At 43.6% G+C, this 22,804-nt stretch overlaps 1 protein-coding gene across 1 annotated transcript in view; it reads left to right on the top strand.

Moving 5' to 3' along the window:
* The window catches only part of Ptpro (protein tyrosine phosphatase receptor type O), a 205,928-nt gene that overhangs the window by 87,868 nt on the left and 95,256 nt on the right, over positions 1-22,804 (top strand). The window contains exon 2 of the mRNA XM_032905510.1: positions 21,631-21,904. Within this exon, the coding sequence (XP_032761401.1) occupies positions 21,631-21,904 (274 nt within the window). The remainder of the gene's footprint in view (positions 1-21,630; positions 21,905-22,804) is intronic.

Below are 22,804 nucleotides of genomic sequence, written 5' to 3'. Positions count from 1 at the left end.
TTATATGTCATTACTGTTCCCCTCTTTCTAGGCTCGGAATTTTTGAGATTGATTTAAAGGGTGTTTAATGGTGAGGGAAAAACAAAGCAACCCCCCCCAAAATACAAAACAAACAAACAACCCAGTCACACTCCCGTGAGAAAGACAATTCAGGACCACTGAGGGCAAATCATCCGTTTCTCCAAATCCTTGTCTGTGGAGCTCCGATTTTTAGTTGTTGTGACCTTACAAACATTAGACCACCCCTGAGCTGTTGGCTCAGACGGTGCTATCTGGACCAGGTGTCTATAAACACAAGGCACATTGGCTGTGATTTTTGGACCACATCTGGAGATTTACCAAGCCCCACCCCTAACCCTGCATCTATTGTGGACCAATTCTTTCATCAAAAAATAAATTAATGTAAACTTAAGTTAAGGCGGACCCAGAATAAAGGCCTCAGTTGGCATGGCCATGTGGTGTTCATTATTTATCACTCAAAAGACCGAGATACAGAGTTCGAAGCCACCCCAGGCTACATGGAGAGATTCTGTCAAAAATAAAAACCCCACAAGGCCTAAACTGACTTTTATCTCATAAAAGCAGATGCAACTTGTTCTGAAAAGTCTGTCACAAAATATTAGCCTCTGATTGGCTCTCTTGCAACTTAGGAAGCCATGGACACTCTGTGCCCTGTGTATTCATTCCCCTGTGTATGTCGCCTGTGTATTCCTGTCCTGAATCCTAATGCCCAATACTACAGTGCCGGAAGCGGGACTTTTAAGACGATATTAGGTGAGGAAACACAGTTCATCACGGATAGTGTTCTCTCTCTCTCTCTCTCTCTCTCTCTCTCTCTCTCTCTCTCTCTCTCTCTCACACACACACACACACACACACTCTAGATCTCTCTCACACACATGCACATACATGCATATGCACACGCACATGTGTGTGCCCTTGCTTGAGCTTATGGGTGTGCATATGCGTGTGTGTATATGCATGTGTATGTGTGGGTGACAGAAATCCAGTGTGTTTGTGTGTGCATGCTTGCTTGTGTGTGTATGTGTGTGTGTGCATGTGCATGTGTATGTATGTGTGTGTATGTGAGAGAGAGATCCAGTGTGTGTGTGTGTGTATGTGTGTGTGTGTGCATGCTTGCTTGTGTGTGTGTGAATGTGCATATAAGTGTGCGTGTGTGTATGTGAGAGAGGTCCTGTGCGTGTGTGTGTGTGTGTGTGTGTGTGTGTGTGTGTGTGTGATGTATGTGGTGTGCACATGCATGTGTGCCTTCACTGGCTTGCATGTGCTCATGTGGAGGCCAGAGATCAAAATCAGATCTTTTCTTCAGTCAGTCTACAACTCACCTTCTGAGACCATGTCTGACTGGGCCTGTAACTTGCCATCTCAGATAGACAGTGCAGCCTGAGAGCACTTGAGATTTTCCTGTTCCACTCCCGTCCACGTCCACCTTTGTGCTGGGGACACAGGCACTTTACTATGATTGGTTTGTATGTACGTGCCGTGCCGGAGGTCCAAACTCAGGTCCTCACACTTGTGTAGCAATCGATTTACCCCCTGACTCCTCCCCCCAGCCGCAGATGCAGGCTTTCTGAGAGTCCCCAGTGAGACACTTCCCCTCCCTCCTCTGTGAGCACAAGAGAGAATGAGGAGTGTCCTGAACCAGGAAGTAACCCCACCCCACCTTGAACCTGATGCCTTTCATTAACTTCTCCTGAAAAGACACGGGCAAATGTCTATCCTCCTGAGAGAGGTCTACAACGGAAGAAAGGAATATGAAGCCACAGCCTGTTTGGTGAACCAGTGAGCTTGTTAGACTTCCTTACAGAAGCATGGATGACCCCAGAGCAGCTACAACACCAAGGAGTCCCACCCAGCACGGATGAAAACTTCCTCTCAAAGATGGACGTGCCCCATCTCTGTTACCCTTCCGCCAAGTCTGTGCCCCAGCGTTCCTGAGACCACGCGCAGCTGGTGTATAGTTAATTACCACGGGAAGGGGGCTGGCGTTGCTAGACTCTTGGGTGATGGTTTAATGGCCCTTCACACTCCTCCTCCTTCCTGAGGGTCTCCAGAGGATCGCCGCAGCTGCTCTGACAAAGGTGGTAATGCCTACTCTGCCGGACCTCAGTCTTAGACTGTCAGCCTCCTTAACTCATTCTTTGGCCGTCGGTTACAGTGTCTGGTATGAGTTATGGCAGAGGAAGTTCAATAGTTTTCACACTGGCATTACCCCTCGGGCATTGGTTTAAAGGCTCTCTCCAAATTCACGTTGGCATTCTCGTCCATTGCCACTGTATTAAGACGGTTACATCACGAGGATTCAGTCGTTAGGAGTGGATGAATGGTTTACCCAAGGCTGGGTTAGGTGTCTTGGGAGTAGGGTGGATCTAGATCTACTCTCACATGGGCATCGTGATCATCTCTTGATCTTCTGTCGTGCTATAACGGAGCGGAAGACACTTGCTGATACACCTGCTCAGCCATGGGCTCCCCCGTCCCAGGACCATGAGAAAAATAAATGTGATCGTCTATAATGTGTCTCGTCTGCAGGATTCACTTTTCACAGCACAGAGGGAACCAATAAGGGGGGGAAACCAAAAAGAGCGGGACCATTCACCTCAGCACAACCGCTATAACTAGCGAGCACCGGAAAGTCTGAAGTTCGCCCACCGTAGAATGCAAAACAGTTGATGAGCAAAAGGGGAGGAGACATCACTAGGTCTTCTCCCCACATTAATTAAGAAAAATTCAAAACAACTCGATCCCTTTTTTGTTAATAATAATAGTATGTGGTCACCTCTGGGTAATGGGGTTAGGAGACTTTCCTATGTTTCTGCCATAATCTCTCTATCCTAATTTTGTGCCGTGATTATGTGCTCTTCTTATTAAAGATTCTGGGGCCATGAAATAGATTAACGTTTTCATGGTATTTAGCCAATAATTTTGTATTTCAACCCAGAATGTATCAGTGAATCCACATAGTATTTCAATGATGACCAAAAGTGATGTTGGTGGTCTTAGAACCTAGAACAATGCACTCACCAAGAGCTCCTTACATTAAGGAAGCTGAAGGAGCAAATTACTTGGCTATTTTTAGTGTGTTTGGTTTTTAGACTTTTTGGTTTGAATACGATCAAACTCATGAGGACTAACCTAATATTAAAGTTAATTCTACGTAGGCACAATCTGTGAGCCACTTTTGTAGTAATAGTCAGTGTGTGCTCATCACGGACTGATCACCATTGGATTTGGTTATCTCTGGTTAGAAAAAGAAATATCCTACCCAAATTAACCAGTGCAAACCAGCATGAGCTTGTTTCTACAGACTTCTGCTTCCTTTCACATTGTGAGTTTGCACCTAGAAATTAACCCTGACTTCTGCAAGCCGGGCCTCAGGCACATGTGCAGAAAGACTCTGGCACATATCAGAACAGGAGGACAGAACCAGCTCGAAAGGAACATGTTAGCCGAATCCAAATGAGACGAACGTAGGCTGCAGGAAAGCCTCCCTGAAACGTATTGTAAAGTGAATTGCAGCCTCCTAAGAAGAACCTGGACATACGGGTTTAATAAGCAGTGAGTCACCCGGGTGTCCTAATGTCTCATTCTAATGCCTTACTTAGAAGGCATTGGTCAACCTAGAAAAGCAACTAAGAGAAGGTTGCTTCAGTGTGAAATAAAATCAGTACTACATCTTTTCAATTGTTAGGGTTGGTTTGTGCTTTGTTTTAATTAGTGTGTGTGTGTGTGTGTGTGTGTGTGTGTGTGTGTGTGTGTATTCACACACTTGTGGAGCCCAGAGGCCAGCATCTTTTGTCCTCCTCTGTAGTTCTCTACCTTAGTTTCCAAGGCAGGGTCATCCCCTGAAATGTGTTATCCCACACTTAGCTAGACTCTGGCCAGGAAACCTCTGGGGTCCTCCTGTCTCTACCCCCGAGGGCTGGAACTGCATTCGTGTGCTGGCTGCTGCTCCTGGGCCACTGATGGAGATTTGAGCTTAGCTCCCCACACTTGCACAGTCAGTACGTCTGTATTCCAGATACTCCCTGAGGGTTCAACTTATCCTGACGTCTCTGTGACAACTCTCACAGCTGGAGAATGGAGAGTTATCAGAAGAAGCAGAATCACAAGATGTCTCTCAAAATCTCACAAGATGTCTCTCAAAGTCTTTTATTTTCTTTCTAACACCTTGTCGTTCTTTGTCCTGATGGGAGACAAAGAGATCCTCCCAATGTAAACAGGGCAACATGTCCCATGTCAGAGGCAGCAACAGGAGGGTCATTCTACTCCTTCCTGATTAACTCAGGCCAGGAGAGGAAAGCATCAAACCGACACTGATGGACACCGAGATCAATCCCAATGTGCACAGGGGGTATGGGAGGGACACGCACACTATTCTCAGCTTGGAGCTAACAGGATGTTACCTGCAAGTGGGGAAAAAAGTCAAGCAAGTGGCACCCACCAAAACTCCATGTTACTCATGCTTGGGATAATTAACACACGTGACCTGAATGCTCTGTCCTGCCTCTTGGCACCCTGTCAGTTCACCCACCTTGCTGTGACTCCCTTTGTATTTTGCCCTCTGATGCCGCCTGCCAGCGCGTGAGTCATCCAGTTTCAACCTGAGGCAGCCTGACGGAACAGGGATCCAGTTAGAGCATCCGCCTGCGGGGTGGTCGGAAGCCATCCATGCATACCTGTTAAGACAAGTGAAACCAAGAAACAGACAAAGGGCCTTGATTCTGTCTTTGTGGATGAGTTTCAAGAGAGAAAGACACGGAAGTATAAATGTCACGAGAGACTGCTCTCAAGGTGCACTTAAGTAAGTCTGGAAGGAAAAATCACCACGGCTGTTGTAGTAGCTCGATTCCAGCCTGTTTGCAGAGAATAGAAAGACGGAATGCGAGAGACACCAACTCAACAGGGATCTGCTACCTTGGTTTCCATGCTGCTCACTAGAAGGAAGAGTTTAACCCTCTGCTGACCTCAGGGAGCCTAGGTGAGACTTCCTCTCCTCCCTGCTCCCTGCGACCCAGAACCCTGCTGACAGAAACTCAGACTGGGAAGGAGAAAACACACATCTGCAGAAGGACTGGACTTAAAGACAATTAATTCCTGTGCCAGTCCGTAGGAGGCACACAGGGGGACTTCCAGATGCACCCTGACTCTCTGCCTGTTTTATTTTCATTTCTGCACTGCGATAAATTACCTGGACCAAAAGTGGTTTAAGGGAGGAAGGTTTATTTCAGTTTACAATTCTAGGTTACGGCCCAGCGTTTTTGGGAAGTCATAGTAGGAACCCAAGCAGCTAGTCCTGTCACATCGACATGGGAGAGAAAGGAGGGCCTCATACTGCGTGCATGCTTTCAGTGAGCCTCCCACACTCTTACACAGCTAGGAACCCTCCCCTCCGGCAACAGTGCCACCCACAGTGAGCTTGGCCTTCCTGTCATTCAGTAATCACGACAATCCTTCACAGACACAACCTCACATCTAAGGGACAAGCATAGGTTTCTAGTATTGCTGGTTCATTTATTATTCTCCATAGAACGAAAGTTTCCAAATCTTACGTCATGTTCAGTGCAAAGATTGTCTTTTCTGAGAATTATCTTGGATTTCAGGTCTGTCTTACAGGAAAACGTGTATTTTGATTTGAAATGAAATTCTAATCAAGCTGCCTGTCAGACGCAAGTGAAAATTGCCCCTTGTCATAAAGACATGGTGATTTCAGTTTTCATGCTTTTCAAATTGTTTTTACTTGATGTGACTGTGACAACAGAGGAACAAGTTGGCAGCCATGTTATGACAAAAAAAAAAAAAAGACTACTTAGAAACACATGCTGCATGATTTGTTTAGCTTCTAAACTATTAAAATGTGATCTGGGAGGTGGTTCAGTCAGTAGGGGGTCAGGCAGGTATGAGAATCTGAGATCAGACCCCAGCACCCACCAAAGAAACTGTGTCAGCCTCTGTCTCTATGGCCAGGGTTGGAGGAGGAGAGACATGAAGGTCCCTTGCAGCCCACCGGCCATCCGGTCTAGCAATCTGCCAAACCCAAGTTTAGCCAGCAATCTTGTCTTAGACGATAAGGTGGGGTGCTGGAAAGGTGGCTCAGAGGCTAGGAGGACCTGAGTTTGGGTCCCAGAATCCACATGGAGCAGAGCACAATCACCTGTAACTCCATTTCAAGGAAACCCAACATCTTCTCCTTCCCACAACCTGGTACTCTGTTCTCATGAGCACATATGCATATACAGGGGTAGTTACAGAAGTCACAGTAACTTTGAAAATAATGTGGAATGACTGGGAATACCTTCAATTTCAACCTCTGACACACACACACACACACACACACACACACACACGCACACAGTGACATCAAACATTATGTATATATGCACATTCCTTGTCTAGCGGACCCCAACACAATTGCAGCCAATTTTCTAATTTTAATTTAAGGGATTTTTTGTGGTACTTATGATCAAATTCAGGGTCTCACACACAGGCAAGTACTCTGCCAGGGAGCTATTCCAACAGAGCCAACTATAGTGTACATTTTAGAGTCAGTTATTACCTTGCTAAGCCTTACGAAGTCTCGTTCAAATGCACCTAGAGGTTCAGTTTTGCGTTCTTCTCCAGCACCTATTCCCTATTTGGCAAAGGGAAGCAGTTACATGGGAAGGGTGGGAGGATAGAAAACTGTGTTGACCACCTTCTAAAAAGGTGCACACAATAGGTACTTATAAAATAACTTGTAAAAGAGGCACACACAGTAGGTACTCATCAAATACTTGTTGAAGGTGTGGGGAAAGTAGAGCCTGTGTACACCATTGGGGGCGGAAAGGAAATGAGTGCAGACATGGAACAGGGCAGAGTCAACTCAAGAAGGTGACTCTAGGGGCACTGTGGGGTTTAGAACACTCTCTTCTGAATTTATACCCGGAGACAATAAAAAGGGGAGATATCTGAACTCCCACTCAATCCCAACGTTACAACAGCCATGGCATGGAGTGATCAGGGTGTCCGTTGATGAACCAATGTCTGAGTTTTAAGTTACACAGATATACAGAGTGGGGCAGGGATATAGTTCAGCCTTAAAGAAGAAAATGCTTCCTTTATCTCCCAGCATGAGCTTGAACTCTCCACCCTCCACCCTCCACCCCCCAGGTATGTCTGGGGGCTGAGACAGGGGCTGGTGTGAATTTGAGGTCATCTTGGACTACATAGTGAGCTTAGTCAGCGTGGGCTATAAAGAAAGACCAGACCTCTACAAATACCCTATGACTCCCACCCACCCTGATTGGTTACTGATCGCTCAGTTTATATTTTTATATTGTGCGGCCATTATTGCATTTTATAGTCACAGTAGCTTCTAATGCTATTCGACTTTCATATTGGACCAGACAGGGATGTGTTCCCTAGCAGGAGAATGTTAGAGCATTCTGTATAATCTTCTGTCTGTGTGGTTACGTTTCTCAGCAAGGCTTGTACTTCATGTGCGTTTGTTCTGTGAGCTCATGTGGCAGGCCAACAAGGTGATGAATTTCTTTACCTTTTATTTGCCAGTGAAAGTCTGCTTGCTTTTAATTTTGAAAGCCAATGCTGTCATCCAGAGTGTTTATTTATTTATGTAATTATATAATCCTCACTCCCATTTTATCCTAATTTTATCCTAATACCCTCTATGCCTCTCCTTACTCTTTCTTGAATTCATGGCCTCTTTCTTTTTATCTCTATATCTCTATATCTATATGATTTATATCATCTATATTATCTATATCATGCCTATTGTTACTATCAGTGTTCAGGGCTTGTTAAGCAGCCATTGCTGACACATCCATGACATAAAACCTGCATGCAAGGATCAGGGAACATCTCGGCAGTAGAAAAATTGTAGGAATCTTCAGAGGACCAGGAAATCTGCTGTGAGACCTAGTGTCTTGCATTTATTTCTTCATTGTCTAAAATTGACAAATGCCGAAGGTGGTTTTCATCACCTCTTAGAAAATTGTCACCTCTTTGCAAAAATAGCCTTAATTCCCACCATTGACCCAACCATCCGATTTCTTTAGTGCCTCTTGAGAATGAACAGAAAACCTGCCTAAGTAAACTCTTGTCTCCTGAGGTGAAAAGGAAAAACCAAAGAGCTTTGACAAGTTTAAGAACTCAGAACATTATAGTGTAAACTTCATTGCTTGTATTCAAGAAGAATACATTAATACATAATAAATGCATAATAAATACATCTTATGCTTCCCCTTTAATAAAAATGGTCCTTCTCCTGGGCCTTGGGCTTCCTTGCTTACTGACCTTAGGGTCCTCCTTATCCCAATCCAAGCCACACACCCCCACTCAGGCCCTCCTTCTCAGAGAGGTGCCCACACTCGTGTTCTCCATGCACAGAGCATTAACACCATGGAGGACCTCCCTGACATCTAAGCATGACTTGCCAGGTCCTGCTTCCTCCAAGAGCGTTGGTGTATTCATTCTCTGCCCCCAGGATACCCTGTATCTGGAATGCCCAGCACCACACTCTAGCTGTTTGATCCATCTCAACTATTCAGTTCACCGCTGCTACTAAAGCATCATTTCTACCATAGCACTTTGTCCTAATAATGCTTGCTGACTGTGACAGTTACTATGTCTTTAGAATTAATTTCTGAGTGGCAGGATATTTTTTTTGGCCTCACAAATATGCTCTTGTATTGAGCATGAAGGAAGGATGTAAAGTTACTGCTTGAATTTGTATTTGAGTTTCTGTTGTCCACTTCTTAGTCGTTGCTATAATAATAATAATAATAATAATAATAATAATAATAATAATAATAACAACAATTTCTAAACATTGCTCCAAGAGAGAGGCACGACTCATCTGAAGCACATAAAGCAATGCTTGGGGTGTATTATCTACTTAGCATATGTTAACTATTATTGTTGTTATTAATTTCTCATTTTCATTACAGCAGTCACTTTGGGCTTAAATAATAATTACCTGATAAGTAAAAATCTCTCACAGTTTGAGAGCTAAATGGATTGCACCCAAGTAGACCCATTAATCAACTACGCTAATGCATCATGTAAATGGTATTTCAGATTCCCGACAGAAGAATTACCCTGTTATGCACTAAGTATGTGTAATTATTCCTATTACCTATCGCAAATTATGCACAACCATGTTTGGAAAATGTCCTATATTGTTCTACAATATTAGTAAATTAGGTGAGCAAGTAGTCTATGATTTGCTTCCTAAAAGCTTAAGCCAATAGAGAAAACTTAGAAGAAGTGACCGAAGAAAACAAACCTCAATAGTTAGCGTCTGAAAGGAAATCTGGCATGTATCCCTTAAAGCTTAAAAATGACCCATGTGCTCAGCGTTACTAATTCATAACTCTGCAGACTTATTAAATGAAAACCGTTCTCCCATCCAACGTCTGACTCTCCCTACACAAGCCTACTTGTCAAGTGAACGTGGATGGCCATTTCATGGGCAGGTGGAGGATGAGATGTCTTATGGTTTCCATAGCAACAGATGATTTATTAATGACTTATCTGTGTGTTGCTAAGAACTTCTGAAAGTCAGAAACAAATTTTAGCCTAGGTGTGGAGGAGAGGAGGAGACTCGACAGCCGGAAAGGAGACAAGTGAGTTGTACCCACTGCTTAGCTTGCCTTATATATGCCCAATAGTGACAGAGACAGACTAATTAGTAACTCGAGTAAAGTATAGCAACGCAGGAAGGAAACATCAGCTTTTAGCTTTCATTACTTGGAAGCTTTTCCGTCATGTCCCACTTACCGTTTGTACTTCATTTTCCTTGGAAAATGTACGTCATTTTGTACTTCATTCTCATGGGCCTCATCCTCCTCTCCATTCACTTACACTTCTCCCTGTCTTATTGTCTCCCTTACTTGGGCCAGTATTTCTTTTTTTTTTTTTTTTTTTTTTTGGTTCTTTTTTTTTTCAGAGCTGGGGGACCGAACCCAGGGCCTTTGCGCTTCCCTAGGCAAGCGCTCTACCACTGAGCTAAATCCCCAACCCTCAGTATTTCTTTTTTAAAACCTCTATCTATAATGATTAGGGTTTTAGCTTAGCAAAATAGAAACAGAGATCAATCAATCAGAACTATGAGACACCAGGATGAGCTGTAGTCACAGTAAGGCTCTGTGGGTCAGGGCTCAGTGAATATACAGAGAGAGATTTACTAAAGTCCAAAGAGCAAACCAACGTCGTGCTAGACAACGAGATGGATTTTATGCCTATGAGGCTAAAGTCTACCAGGAAACATAGAGAGCTAAATGGACAGAGTTGACAGGAGAAAGGCATAGAGAGAGGAAATGGGAGACACAGAAAGAGGAAATAGAGATCCGGTGCTTAAGAAAGGAAAACCCAACATGGATGTTTTAAGCTAATTTTCAGGGTGTCAGAGATAGGAAAGGCAGGTCTCAGAAGTTCCAGCACATTGGCATTGGTTTCAAATCATGACTTGCCCTCAGCTGTCTGTGAAAATTGCTCATGCTGTGGCTTTATTATGAATGGATAAAGCATCATAAATGGAAATGTCTTGCCCTGAATGCCATAGATTGTCGTACGTTGGCCTAGTGTACTTGTGTCCGGACATCAAGATCAACTGTCTTTATAAACAAGGATGTGTGTAAAAGAGGCTGGAACATCTCTGAATAATCCTACAGACTAGCTCACCACTGCCACAAACTTCATTACCATAAAAATTGTCTAATAATTAATTTACTTTTGACAATTGTTGACTACTTAATATTGAATAATCACTTATTAAATATTACATATTACTTATTAGATACTAATTAAATATTACTCACTAAAATAATCAACTGATTTAAAAATTATTTCTGCGATAATGCAAAATTCCTATTTTGTTTACACTTTTAAAAAGACACAATAATGAAGACAGGGAAATATTTACCAGTGAAACGGCAGCTAGCAAGTTCAACATGTCACGTAAACGTCATGACGTGTCCCGACACCCAGCGTGAGAGGCTCCTTTATGTACATGTACAACTTCCTGAAGAATGGAGCCTTTCACGGAGCACAGTAGGCTGTGGACTGTCTTTCTACAGCTGTTCTCAAAGACAAGGGTATTTTTGAGCTTCGTTTACAAAACATAAATATCATATTGTTGTTTCCATGTTCTTCTGAGTCTGAGTAGCAGGAATGGTGCCTGAGCACCCAGCCCCCGCACTGGGGCCTAAAGTTATCTCTGAAATTAGGATGAACGAGAAAAACACCTCAGTTTTACTCTCCCTCCTGTGGAGAACCGAACGCGTTTCCTCTTCGTGTATCGGAGTTTGAGATGCTTTAAATTCGCATTTAAAGATGGAAAGATCTGGGATAAAGGAGAGAAGACATGGAGAATGAATTGCCTGCTTCTTTAGTAAGAACAATCAATCTGTTACCAGAATTGTAGAGTTCGGCATCGAGAGGGATCTGCCCCAAGAGGTCTGGATTCAGACTGTCAGATTACAAAAACAGACTGAGTCCTGATATGAACATAAAGGTTCGTTGTTTTAACTAGAGAAGTGGTGAGACAGCCACAGTGAGGGAAGGGACACTTGACCCTGAAGGGACACGAGTAGGACTGCAGAAGCAGAGAACACGTGAGGCAGGTGGATGTCGCTGAGTTTTGGTTGTTGGCTGAGTTCTTTGAAATTGTGATGGAGCGGCTGCGGTAGAGACGCTAGGAGTGCAAAGTGTGAAGGTTTCTGAGTGACGGCCTCAAACAGCTGGTTTCAGCCTAGTGCTCGGAAAGATGTGCAAGCCTTCCTTCCTCCCATGTTTGTCTTTCCGTCTGACCTTCATGGCCAGAGCTGCGATTGGCTGGACCCTTAGGATGGACCCAGCCATGCCACATAGCTGCAACCTCCATGCCCTATGAGTGTCTCCATCTCTCTTTCCGTTAATTATAACACAGTCACCTAAGAATTCAGGTCCCTGTAGGGGGCAGAAGAATGCATCGGATCCATCGGAGCTGGGATTGCTGGTCCTTGTGAGTTGCCTGACTTGGGTGGGTGCTGGGAAGCAAACTCCTCTGCAAGGGCAGCGTGTGGGTTCTTAACAGTTGGGCTGTCTCACCAGTCACCAATTCAGTATTTTAAAGAAGAGAGGAGCGTTGGACCTGATGGCACGTGACTTTAATCCCAGCACTCAGGGGGCAGTGGCAGGTGGATTGCTGTGGGTTGAAGGCTTGCTTAGTCCAAGGCCTGCTTTGTTGACAAAGAAAGTTCCAGGAGAGAGAGAGAGAGAGAGAGAGAGAGAGAGAGAGAGAGAGAGAGAGAGAGAGAGAGAGAGAGAGAGAATAAGGCGAGTTCACAAACCATGTAGGGAACCTGCTACTTCTTCCAGATGTTAGGACCAGACCTCTCTTCTGAATTAAAATGCATACATTGGATTCCTTACTTAGCACCTCCTGCACTGGATGTGCATTAAGTCATACCAAAGTCACACTGTGGGTCATCCATCCTCTTCCGTCCCTCACCATATCTGTCTGCACAGCCTGCTGTTTATGACAGCAAAAGGTGTGTGTGTGTGTGTGTGTGTGTGTGTGTGTGTGTGCGTGTGTGTGTGTTTGTGTGTGTGTGTACTCAAGTGTGTGTGCGCGTGTGTATGTGTGTGTGCTTGCGCACGCATGCACCAGTCAAGTCATTGGTTTAGTGGACTGTGTCCTGAATCTCTCTTAAAGCTACTTAAACTTGAATTGCCATTGTTTCTTTTCTAAATCATTTCATCCTTCCAACCCCTCTCCCCTCTGCTTATTGTCATCCAGTCATTCACACTGTAGTCAGAAACGTCTCCCTTCTCATGGACAGTTAAATAAAGCGGGCTTCAAATCCAGTTCACTCGGATACAATTTAAATCCCCCATGGGATTTTTAGTAACTTAGTAGCAATGCCCATTCTTCCTAATTCCTCTCCCTTCCCTGCCAGCTTCTGCCAAGGCCATTTCTGTGCCCTACCATGCTAGTGTGAAACACAGCCTTCTCAGTGGATCCCAGAAGCTTCCTATGCACTCCGAGGACCTGGGAGTGCCGCAGACCTTCCTGCAGACTGGAACCCAGGAAAGGAGACACGCACTGATTAAAATGCTACCCTCGAACACAACATTAGGCACTTCCAGCTTTGCAGTGGCCCTTCGCTCCCTCTCCATCTGTGTTTCCATTGGCTGCCTGCCCCTTCCACTTCCCAGTATCACACTGGCTTGCTGGCTCCTTTCTCCATGGCTTTCTTATCTCTTTGTCTCCCATTTCTCCCTCGCCTTCTGGAATGAAGCCATCTGTTTTTATAAGAAGAATTCCAGTTTTGCTGTTTATGATTTTGCTCATTTGCCCAGATCCCTCTCCTCAGATCCTCAGAAGGAAGGTTTCTTTCTTTACCAATTGGCTGTTTTCCTCAGTAAGAGTTGGCGCTAACAGTCTATGTAGGGACTTTTGCTTTACAATGGGAATATGACCAATTCCTACTTTATAACCTAAAGTTAAATTACTCTTGCCTCAGTGTTATTCCTTAACCTCTTAAAACTTTTCTTTTTTAACTAAAATATAATTGCAACATCTCCTTCCTCCAACCCTTCTTCCGTGGCTTCTTTTTTAAAATTATGTATATAATTTTATATTATATATCTCATGGGGAGTTCATTTAGCATTGCTTAGAGATATATGATTTCAGGGCTGAGGAGTTGGTTTTAGAAAACCAACTGGGTGTGCTTATCGCTGGAGAACGCTAATTCTCTTTTCTTGGCACTCATTAGCTGTCTATAGCTCTTCATCTAGGGCCGGGGCCCTGGTATATTTATACTTTGGGGTATCAACAGGTATTAGAGTTGTCCCGGTCTTGTTCCTCAGTCATAATGTTGAGATTTCATAAGTGTAGCACCTCTGTCCTATGTAGAACCCACAGTGTCACAGCAGACTTCTTGGTCCTCTACCTTATGATCCTTCCAGTCCGTCTTCATGACGTTTGCTGAGCCTACCATGAAGTGCCCATATGAAGCACGGCAAAGACCTGCAATGCAAGATGTCCCTAAAGGTGCAGTAGTGGCACTCATGCCTTGGTAGTAACCAACAGTCCAACTGGGCTCAAGCCCCACTCAGTAGGAGGGAAATCATACCTAGTTCTGGAAACGGCCAACTACCCATGGCCAGTGAGGTCAGGAATCTTAGATAATAACCTCCCATGACCACTTTACCCACACCAGCGTATTTCCTAACTGAATTTTAAATGCTGATTCTTATACTCACAGATAATTGTAGCTCCCATCCCCATCAAAGAATCTTCTTTGTGCATCAGATGAAGACCATTACTACCTGAAAGTAAACATTGAGAAAAGTCTTTGAAGTTATCACACTCCATTTTCTTTAACTTCACACCCCCCACCCCTGAGTACTGGGAACCATGATGGACAGATGGGATTATTTTCCTTAAAGGTCACACATGCTGCTGTGAATCTGAGCAAAATGGAAGAGTTGTTAAAGGACAGAACCACAGACTGCCCCAAGGGTCTTACCTAAGTAAGCATGTGGTGGTCACGGGCAGCAGACCACACTCTTTGTTAACTCTCTCCACAGTTTAACTGGCATCATCATTGATACTTCATGGCTGTAGGGGAATTTAACTAAACTCAGGCATTCTGAAATAAGAGCTCTCAACTACTGTCTTCCACGGTATCATCCAGTGATGGAAACAACAGCATTCTTCCAAGCATTTTCACAAGAGGAAGCCGTTTCCAAACCTCACCCAGAAAAGGCAAAATTAGCCTATCAGCCTCGTTTCCTTCTCACAGCACAGTAAGTTAGAGGAAAGTCACAGGCCTGGAATTGACCTGCGACCTGCTAAGATCATATGAATTTTATGGCCCCCCTGGGTTGAAAATCCACCTCCTCTCCTGAGTCAATCATCAGCTAAGCAGTTTCCAGGTTGCTAGGTTTCTCAGCTCTGTTAGTATTAACACGGTTTCCATGGTTACCTTACTCAAATAGGTGAGCTCAGGCTGTCACGGTGCAAGAGAAAAATAAGTGATTTTGTTCATGATGTCCCAGAAGCATAGCACAGTGAGTGTGTAAAGGGACTGATGTTAGAATTACCGGTTCATATGTTATCCTTAGTATTGGCATCCTATAAAAAGGCATGGCTTCTAAGTTATACATAGTCTAAAGAGAATTGTTAGGAAATAGATCAGAAAGGTATTAGCAGCATCAGGGTAAATGTACCTGAGTTCAGTCCCTCTGACACACAAGGTGTAAGAGAGAACTCATTCCTGAAAGTCCTGTTGCTACCTCCACTCAAATACCATGGCACGCACACCTGCACATAACACACGCACATGCACAGGCACATGCACACACACACACACACACACACACACACACACACACACAAATACTCACATTAAGGGTCTAGTATCTCTGACACTTACCTGAGACAACAAAGGCCTATAGGATGTCCAACCTTTGACATTTTAACATGACATTCTCATCTACAAATATGTTGAGCTGAATTAATTCACAGCCATCTCTAGGCTGGACACACCTGGGAAGAATTAAAATGAGGAAAAAAAGCTATGAAGAGGATTTGAATTCAACTCTGTTTATCTTCAAAGTTCTTTCTTTTCTCATGTTACATTTTTCAATCATGCATCAAGCATAATCTAGAGGAGCCTATAATGGTCAGGGCTGAGGAAGTTCCCCAACAACTCTACACGGCTACGGAAGGTAGCATTTGGGAAATCATTCTTTCTTTGGGTCCTTAGAGCCTGGGGGCAAAGGCATAATAGGGACAAGTATTTGACAAGCTTTGATAATGAGCATTTTTACATATGATTTTTTCCCCTTTACTCTTTAAAGCAGTTATCAGACACAAGTATTATTATCTCCAGTTAATACATTGAACTAAAATAATTTGTTTACATCCATAGCACAAGTCTGGGAGTCAGGGAGTCTGTGTTTATTATTCCTGCTCTGCAATTTACTGCCTATGAATATTCAGGGATGTCTAAGGATGTCTGAACTTCATTTTTGTGATGTCTAAAATAAGGAGGTCTTATAATTCACGGAGTGTGTGTGTGTGAGTGTATGTGTGTTTGTGTGGGTGGGGTGGGTGGATGTGGTGTGTGCATGTGTGTGTGTGTGTGCATGTGTGTGGTGTGTGTGTATGTGAGTATGTGTGTGGTGTGTGTGTATATGTGAGTGAGTGTGTGTGTGTGTGTGGTGAGTGTGCATGTGTGTGGTATGTGTGTATGTGAATGAGTGTGTGTGTGTGGTGTGTGTGTATGTGAGTGAGTGTGTGTGTGGGTGTGTGTGCATGTGTGTGGTGTGTGTGTATGTGAGTGAGTGTGTGTGTGTGTGTGTGTGCAAGTGTACAGATTCACAGCATCCAAGCACAACGCAGAATGAATGATAACTAAACCCCATTATTGGCTGTGCATAGAAAGAAATACAAATGGTGTTTTCTTATCACGTCGCTGTGCAGGTAGGAATGGAATGACAGCGTAGTCTACTGAACAGTGTGGTGAGTAGTTCCTGATATAACACTTCTGAGAGAAGAATTCAACCTAGCATTTTCTTTTTTTTTTTTTTATATTAACTTGAGTATTTCTTATATACATTTCAAGTGTTATTCCCTTTCCCGGTTTCCGGGCAAACATCCCCCCCCCCCTCCCCTTCTTTATGGGTGTTCCCCTCCCCATCCTCCCCCCCTTGCCGCCTCCCCCAACAATCTAGTTCACTGGGGGTTCAGTCTTAGCAGGACCCAGGGCTTCCCCTTCCACTGGTGCTCTTACTAGGATATTCATTGCTACCTATGAGGTCAGAGTCCAGGGTCAGTCCATGTATAGTCTTTAGGTAGTGGCTTAGTCCATGGAAGCTCTGGTTGCTTGGCATTGTTGTACATATGGGGTCACGAGCCCCTTCAAGCTCTTCCAGTTCTTTCTCTGATTCCTTCAACGGGGGTCCTATTCTCAATTCAGTGGTTTGCTGCTGGCATACGCCTCTGTGTTTGCTGTATTCTGGCTGTGTCTCTCGGGAGAGATCTACATCCGGCTCCTATCGGCCTGCACTTCTTTGCTTCATCCATCTTGTCTAATTGGGTGGCTGTATATGCATGGGCCACATGTGGGGCAGGCTCTGAATGGGTGTTCCTTCTGTGTCTGTTTTAATCTTTGCCTCTCTATTCCCTGCCAAGGGTATTCTTGTTCCCCTTTTAAAGAAGGAGTGAAGCATTCACATTTTGATCATCCGTCTTGAGTTTCATTTGTTCTAGGCATCTAGGGTAATTCAAGCATTTGGGCTAATAGCCACTTATCAATGAGTGCATACCATGTGTGTTTTTCTGTGATTGGGTTACCTCACTCAGGATGATATTTTCCAGTTCACCATTTGCCCTCTAATTTCATAAAGTCATTGTTTTTGATAGCTGAGTAATATTCCATTGTGTAGATGTACCACATTTTCTGTATCCATTCCTCTGTTGAAGGGCATCTGGGTTCTTTCCAGCTTCTGGCTATTATAAATAAGGCTGCGATGAACATAGTGGACATTTTCAAAACAAACAGCAAACAAAAGATACCACCACAGTAAGATAGGCCAAGATTCGACATGGCATGGAGGAGAACCATAATAACATGTACCCAGTTTTATACTTCATAAGTAACTTTGGGTGCATGTCCCATTGAGCCCTTTATTTGGGACAGTGGACTACCTACCTGGCAGGGCCTATGGCTGGTCTCTGGCCAATCTGATTCCTCGTCCTGTACTCCATGGCCCTTTTACTATGGTTTCCACCCTATCTCTGGTAGTTCTTTTCTCCCAGGATTAGTTCTGGGCCAGGTACAGGCTCCTGCATTCCCATTTCTACCTACAGCCAAACCTCAGGCCCCAGTTGCTGCCCCTGGGAGCTGGTCTTTAGTTCATGAACTACATTCCAAGAGACGGGAGGCGATATGAGTCTAGACTTGGTCCTCTCACTCCATCCAGTGAGGTCCCTCCTCTTGAGAGGGACTCTTGACAATTAACAGTTATCGGCGGAGGGTGTCCCCTTTCCTCAGTGGTATCACGTTCTCCTTGCTCCAGTAAATAGACTCAAACTTCTGCTTTTCTTAACCTTGGTGGCTCCACACAAAACCAAGCCACACAAGTAGATGGGGGAGTCGCTGAGAAGTGTGCCAGTGAGAGAGGGAGGTACTGAAGGGAGAGGCCCGAGGCTGAGAACTGCTAACATTCACTCTGTAAATGTAGGCAACTGGCAAACAATTAAAAAAGCTTTCAAAATGTGTCATGTAAAGGACTGAGGTGAAAACCTCACTGTTGAGTTAAGCAATCCTGGTGGCATCCTGCTCCCCCCAAGAAGTTCTTTCTTAAAAATATTTTTGCAGTCACCACATAAATTAGGAATAGCTTTCTATCCTGTCTTGCTCTTAACAGAGTTCGTGTTGGGAGCACGCAGTCCTCCTGAGCACAGACAGATCCCAGGACAAGCTGGGGCAGTAAGGACCAGGAAGAAGGCAGCGGCTGAGACAAGATTCCTTCCAGGCTCGGTGCCTAGCTCTCACTTGGCCCACTGCCTGTCCTCATTAGTCCCAGCAAAACGAATCTGATTAGACACTCTGGCTTATTTTTGGCAACCACGGGCCAAGACTTATTCTCATAGCTGATACAATCATCGCCAAAGCTGCCGTTAGCGTTTGGAAGATTACCCCCTTTTCTGGAAGAGTTTGATGTCTGTGAAGCATCGTGACACATTAGACATCAACTCAAACACAGAACGTGCCCCTTGCCCCCCGCCCCCCTCCTTATCGCTGCAGCCACCCTGGTTACTGGCTGGCTCAGACATGGTGCGAAAAATTCTTTATGGCTTTGATGTTTGTAAACTTAACGTTTTCTGAGTTAGTGAACCGACTTCTATAATCAGTGAGGCACAAAGGCCAGATTTGAATGTTATTAAATAGTCAGTTCTTGGCTTGTCTAAGGTTTGGCTAGTAGGGCTTTTTCATTGTTATGTTCTAAAAAAATTGTTATTTGTGTGACAGAGATTAATAACAGTAATAATAATGATAATAATAATAAATTATTTCTCTTTTCCCCAATGAAACTGAATTGTTGAGCTAATACTCTCTGTAAATCCATATATATATATATACACACATATATATATGTATATGTATATATGCATATATACATATATATATAATTTCTGGAAAATAATGTTTACCAGTAAGACTAATTATCTTAGGTCACCAAGATACAAAAAATTGTGAGATTCCAAAGTATATCTGACATTTAAAATCTATTATGGAAAAGGTAGCATATTTTGTCAAACTTTTCAGTAAGCTATAATTAAATTTGTTTTGTTCATCAGTCGTCAGTTGGTTTGAAGATTAATCTATAACAAAGTGTCTGATTCATTGGGCATTTCATGAACGGCCAGGGAAATCCCCAAATGCCATCTCAGTCTGAGTCCACTCTGTATGTGAATCCTTGGTTTTGGTTTTTGGTTTTGGTTTTTGTTTTCTCATAGCTGAGCCTTCCCTGGGTTCCTTCCTGCTGCTTAGGCCACTAAGGGACACCTCAGGCTCTCCTTTCTAGCAAGGGAAAGAGACTGAGATCACTCCCCCAATATAGCTGTTTGCACGGCTGCTTGGTTAGGGACATGTAGGATCAGACAGTAGACTCTGGAGACAGAAAGGCCGAATACTTCTGTGCTAGCCTCATGTCAATGGTGTTAAGTCAGCTATGCACAGCCCCATCCTTCAGATGAACATTGCCATCACCACCCAACAGTTGTGTGCACATCACAGAGGATCCAAGGATCCATCAGGCAAGAAATGCAATGTGCTGTGTGTGCAGAGGGACTAGGCACCCGCAGAGTAAGAGTTTCCTGTCTCCTACCTGAAATGACGGATAATGTAGAATTCATGCACAGGATACGCCTTTACATAAGTGACAGCTCCTAGCCAGAGATGACATACACCACCTAACAACCTGTATGATTAAAATACCATGAACACAGTACTGGCCTGCTTAGTAGAGAATACAGAATTAAATACCTTCTAATGTCAGATATCTGGTATATGTACTAATGCACAATAAAAAAAAATGAGTCCGGAAGAACAAAAGAGTGCCAGTACATTTTGAGGACTCTACACTCTCTTTTAGGACTCTGAGTATACTCCACATCTAATTTAGTTGCTGAAAACATGTACCATACAAAAATCAACAGATTAATTTTGAGAGATGTCGACATATCATTCAGGCAGTCGACGGGACCTTGATGTACTGTGCGACAAACTCGGTGTCTAGAAACAACTAAAGGAGGCGGTAATAGGTATTCTGTACAAAAGGGGAGCTTGTGTTTTGAATTTATGACCTTGGGAAAATGCTCCAACCTTTCTGATCCTCAACTACAAATGGAGATAGAAAGTAACCCGCATTTCTCTCATGACAAACACCTTGCGTGCAGTAGTCATTTGTGGATGTCTGTGTGGTGCTGACGATGGCACTTACATGAGTAGACAGTTAACTCCTCGGAGCAGTGCTGTGCACCTGCTATAGAGGAGGAATCTGAGGCTCATGCTAGTGAAATAACTTACACAACTCACCAAAAGTGTGAAGAATCAGAGAAATGGGTTCTATGAGGCACATGAGTCTTGGTTGCAACCAAAAATGGATTGGAGTCTACATAGAATCAAGAATAGACATTTAGGACAACTACACAATTATTTTTCAAATGTAGTTTACATATCTTTTAAAAGCTTTCTTTTATTTGTCTGTGCAGGCATGTGTATGTGTGCATAAGTGTGCATGTGTACATCTGTGTATGGGTGCCCAAAAAGGCCATAACAGGACGTCAGATTCAGTTCTCAATTGAGCAACAAGTGCTGTTCTACTGAGCTGTCTCCTGAGACATTTCTCTGGCAAGTAGTGTGTGTGTGTGTGTGTGTGTGTGTGTGTGTGTGTGTGTGTGTGTGTGTGTGTGTTACTTGGGACTGACTCTAGCTTCATGCAAACACACTACCAACTGACCTATATTCCTAGCCCCTAAACTTACCTGAATATTTGAGGAAAGGATTTGAAGCACCCATGGCTTTCAGTATGGTCAACTTTTCATCTTACCATGGCTTCTGTTCTAAAGAGCTGGCTAATCTGTAACGAAGAGAATCATCACAGGATTCTGTCCTGACAGCTTCCCCACTTTCAGAACTGACAGGTGAGCAAGAGAAAGGAAATAATTACCTTGAAATAACTTCCTCTAGAATAGTGTTTGCTCAAACACTTCTCCCACTTACCAGAACACGGGGCTTCTCTGGAAATCAGCTTTGACAGTGACTTCATTTGTCATCTGTTCATCCATTTGATGTGTATTGTGTGCTTTTCGCATTAAATACTCCACGAGGTGGAGACAGATTTTTCAATGGAATATCAAATGCTCGTTGTAAAGCTCTGAGATCATTTTTCATGAGACGGGCCAATTGAATTTTGGTGTGTGACTAAAATACTCATCACTACCACAGGTGACCACGTTTGCCACAAGTGTTAGTTTTAGAAAATTGGTCTTGGAATAATCTTACTGCCCACCACCTGACTCTATCTCTTCTCTTTCACTTCAACAGATTGTTTCGACGTTCCACGTGACTGTCCGAGACGACAACAACATCGTTGTGTCTTTAGAAGCTTCTGATGTAGTCAGCCCAACCTCTGTGTATGTTGTGAGGGTAGCTGGCGAATCCAAAAACTATTTCTTCGAATTTGAGGAATTCAATGGCACACTGCCTCCTCCTGTGGTCTTTAAGGCCACGTATCATGGTCTTTATTACATCATCAGTCTGGTGGTAGTCAATGGGAATGTGGTCACCAAACCATCCCGATCAATCACCGTGCTGACAAGTAAGAGTCCTGTGATGTCATTCTCTGTGCTCCTTCCCTCAGTGTGTCTTCATGAGGCCCTAGCTGAGGCAGAGTCTATCAGAGAGGCAGCATGCTTGGTTTGATATCTAATGACGTAGCTGTACGTTCTCCATTATATTAAGAAAACATCTCCTTACCCGTTTGACAGTGTTCACTATTCACCATTTCCTTTTATTTTAAAAAAAAATCTGTTTTAAGCCAAAAAAGTAAACTTCATTGATAGTATATTTTAAGACTGAATGATAATTTCAGGTTAATGACTGGACCGTGTACATTTCTCCAACAAAACTTTAATGCATGATCCTGGATTATTGTGTCTTGTTCCGGAACTTACGTTCCCATGTGAAGCAGTTGGTTCTGAGTCAGTGAGTTTGTACAATTACAAACTGGCTTTAATTGTACATTCCTAGCTGAGGACATAGAAATGTGGTTATTTGTTTGCTCTTTGTTATTGAGCAGGGTCTTGCTACATAGCTTGGGCTGACTGTAACCTCCCTACCCTTCTAACTCTGCTTTCCGAGTGCTGCATACACACACATACACGCACTTACACACACTCACACACATACACACTCACACAGACACACATACACACTCACACACATACATGCACTCATGATCACACACACTCATACACATACACACACACTCACACACACATTCACACTCATACACATACACACACACATGCACTCACACAAGTACACACTCACACACATACACACATACATACACTCACACTCATACACATGCATACTCACATATACACATATACATACTCATACACACACATACACACTCATAAACACACACACATAAACACAGAGAGAACACACACACATACACACTCACACACATACACATACACATACACACACA

This window comes from Rattus rattus, chromosome 6, assembly GCF_011064425.1.
Source record: "Rattus rattus isolate New Zealand chromosome 6, Rrattus_CSIRO_v1, whole genome shotgun sequence".
Taxonomy (NCBI): domain Eukaryota; kingdom Metazoa; phylum Chordata; class Mammalia; order Rodentia; family Muridae; genus Rattus; species Rattus rattus.
The sequence above is the reverse complement of the archived record's forward strand: the minus strand, read 5'-3'. Positions and strand labels throughout refer to the sequence as shown.